Below are 2,500 nucleotides of genomic sequence, written 5' to 3' on the forward strand. Positions count from 1 at the left end.
AAGCCCAGCTTGGAGGTGACCTGGCACTCATACACCCCGGCGTCCTGAGGCGTGACCTTGTCGATGACCAGGTTCCAGTGGCTGGTGCCCGTGTCGCCCTCGCTGTGCTCCACGGCGATCGTGTCGTCGCCGATCCACGTCATCTCGCCGATCGTCAGAAAGTCGTCGGCCTCGATTCTCCGCCACGCGACCTGCAGGGGGAAGGCAAGACCAACTCGATAAGCCTATGGTGGTGGTGGTGGGTTGTGTTCTCCGCGCGTGGTGGGTGTGTGTGTTGGGAGCCGGGAAGAGGAGGAGGAGGAGAAGGAGAAGAAGCAGAAGGAGGAGAATAATGAGGAGGAGGAGAAGGAAGAGAAGAAGCAAAACGAGGAGAATAGGAGGAGGAGGAGAATGTGGAGAAGAATGAGGATGATGATGAGGAGAAGAATCAGGTTGATGAGGAGAAGGAGGAGAAGAAGCAGAAAGAGAATAATGAGGAGGAGGAGTAGGAAGAGAAGAAGCAGAACGAGGAGGAGAAGGGGAGGAGGAGGAGGAGAAGAAGAAGAAGAATGAGGATGATGGGGAGGAGGAGAAGCAAATCGAGGAGGAGAAGGAGGAGGAGAAGAAGGAAAATAAGCAGGAGAAGAATGGGGATGATGAGGAGAAGAAGCAGCAGAAAGAGAAGAAGAATGAGGACGAGAAGAAGGAGAATAAGCAGGAGAAGAAGGAGAATGAATGATGAGGAGAAGAGACAAGAGGAGAAGAATGAGTATGATGGGAAGGAGGAGGTGACAAATGAGGATAATAAAAAGGAGAAGCAGAGGAATGAGGAGGAGGAGAAGCAGCAGGAGAAGAAAGAGTATGATGGGGAAGGAGGAAGAGGAGGTGAAAACTGAGGATAATGAGGAGAAGAAGCAAAAGAATGAGGAGAAGAAGGAGAGGAAGCAGGAGGAAAAAGAAAATGACTATGATGAAGAGAAGGAGGAGAATAAGCAGGAGAAGAAAGAGTATGATGGGGAAGGAGGAGGAGGAGGAGGTGAAAAATGAGGATAATGAGGAGAAGCAGCAGAAGAATAAGGAGGAGGAGGAGGAGAAGAAGAAGGAGAAGGAGAAGCATGAGTATGATGGGAAGGAGGAGGAGGAGGGAAATGAGGATAGTGAGGAGAAGAAGCAGAAGAATGAGGATGATAACGAGGAAGACGCAGCAGGAGGAGGAGGAGGAGAAAAGAGTGTGAAGAATCGAAGAAGGATAGTAAGCAGGAGAAGAATGAGTGTGATGGGAAGGAGGAGGAGATGGGAGGAGAAGAATAAGGAGAGCGAGGAGTAGAAGCAAGAGAATGATGATGGGTAGAAGAAGAAGAAGAAGAAGAAGAAGAAGAAGAAGAAGAAGAAGGAGGAGGAGGAGGAGGAGGAGGAGGAGGAGGAGGAGGAGGAGGAGGAGGAGGAGGAGGAGGAGAGTACCATAATGATGGTGTTGGTGGTTTCTGATTGGCTCATTTTGCAGCCCAAATCCTGCAGATGTTCTCAATTCAGCGATAAACTGCACAGGATACATGCGTATTATATATATATAATATGGTAAAATAATGTACAAAATAGTACACACACACACACACACACACACACACACACACACACACACACACACACACACACACACATATATATATATATATATATATATATATATATATATATTACATCCTGCAATTCGTCCACTATCATTTATCATCTAACTGTCATATTCCCAACAACTCAGTGCAAGAGCAGGAGAGGGGGGGTGGGTGGGGGGGGGGGGGGTTGTAGATTTGAGCACAAGATACGGTGGAATATCATTTGCTCAAGTCGTAGATCATTTTTCTGCAGGACACTCGTTGTAATTCCTTCTAGTGAACCCCCCCAACCACCCCCCAATCCCCCCTCCCCCACCACCACCCCCACACACCCCTCACTCTTTCCCCTCCTCCACATCACCACCACCACCACCTTATTTTATTCTTTTTTTCCCCTCTGTCTGTTTAGTTTCCACCCTCCCCTTTTGCCCTTTCTTCTGTTCATTCATGTGTTCATGTATTTTGTTTATTCGTTTATTCATTCATTCATTCATTCATTCATTGATCTTTATCTATTTTTTTGTAATTTATTTATGTGTTTGTTTGCTTGTTTATTTGTTGTTGTTTTTGATGATTAATGTTTCTGTGTCTTGAAAAAAAATGTGATTTAATTGAACACCTTGGAACGAACAATTTACTACTGAAAACAAGAATGCAGACACGCACACTCACACAGACACAGAAAAACACAGACACACACACACACACACACACACACACACACACACACACACACACACACCGCGTAGGTACAAACGCGTCACTCACACACGTGCGTTTGTGTGACAAGCGTAATACATGGTAAAAGTACATGGTTCGTCAGAGTTGTAAAGGAAAACATCCACTTGCCTTGTTGTTCACTGTAAATGAACATTCTTAAGTGTCGTTTTTCTGGGCGTGAGAACGTT

At 46.1% G+C, this 2,500-nt stretch overlaps 1 protein-coding gene across 3 annotated transcripts in view; it reads right to left on the reverse strand.

Moving 5' to 3' along the window:
• The window catches only part of LOC143282094 (zwei Ig domain protein zig-8-like), a 330,851-nt gene that overhangs the window by 37,120 nt on the left and 291,231 nt on the right, over positions 1 to 2,500 (reverse strand). For all 3 annotated transcript variants that reach the window (XM_076587583.1, XM_076587581.1, XM_076587582.1), the window contains one exon: positions 1 to 191. This exon is cut by the window's left edge and continues 29 nt beyond it. In XM_076587583.1, coding sequence (XP_076443698.1) covers positions 1 to 191 — 191 coding nt within the window. The remainder of the gene's footprint in view (positions 192 to 2,500) is intronic.

The sequence above is a fragment of the Babylonia areolata genome, chromosome 5 (genome assembly GCF_041734735.1).
Source record: "Babylonia areolata isolate BAREFJ2019XMU chromosome 5, ASM4173473v1, whole genome shotgun sequence".
Taxonomy (NCBI): Eukaryota; Metazoa; Mollusca; class Gastropoda; order Neogastropoda; family Buccinidae; genus Babylonia; species Babylonia areolata.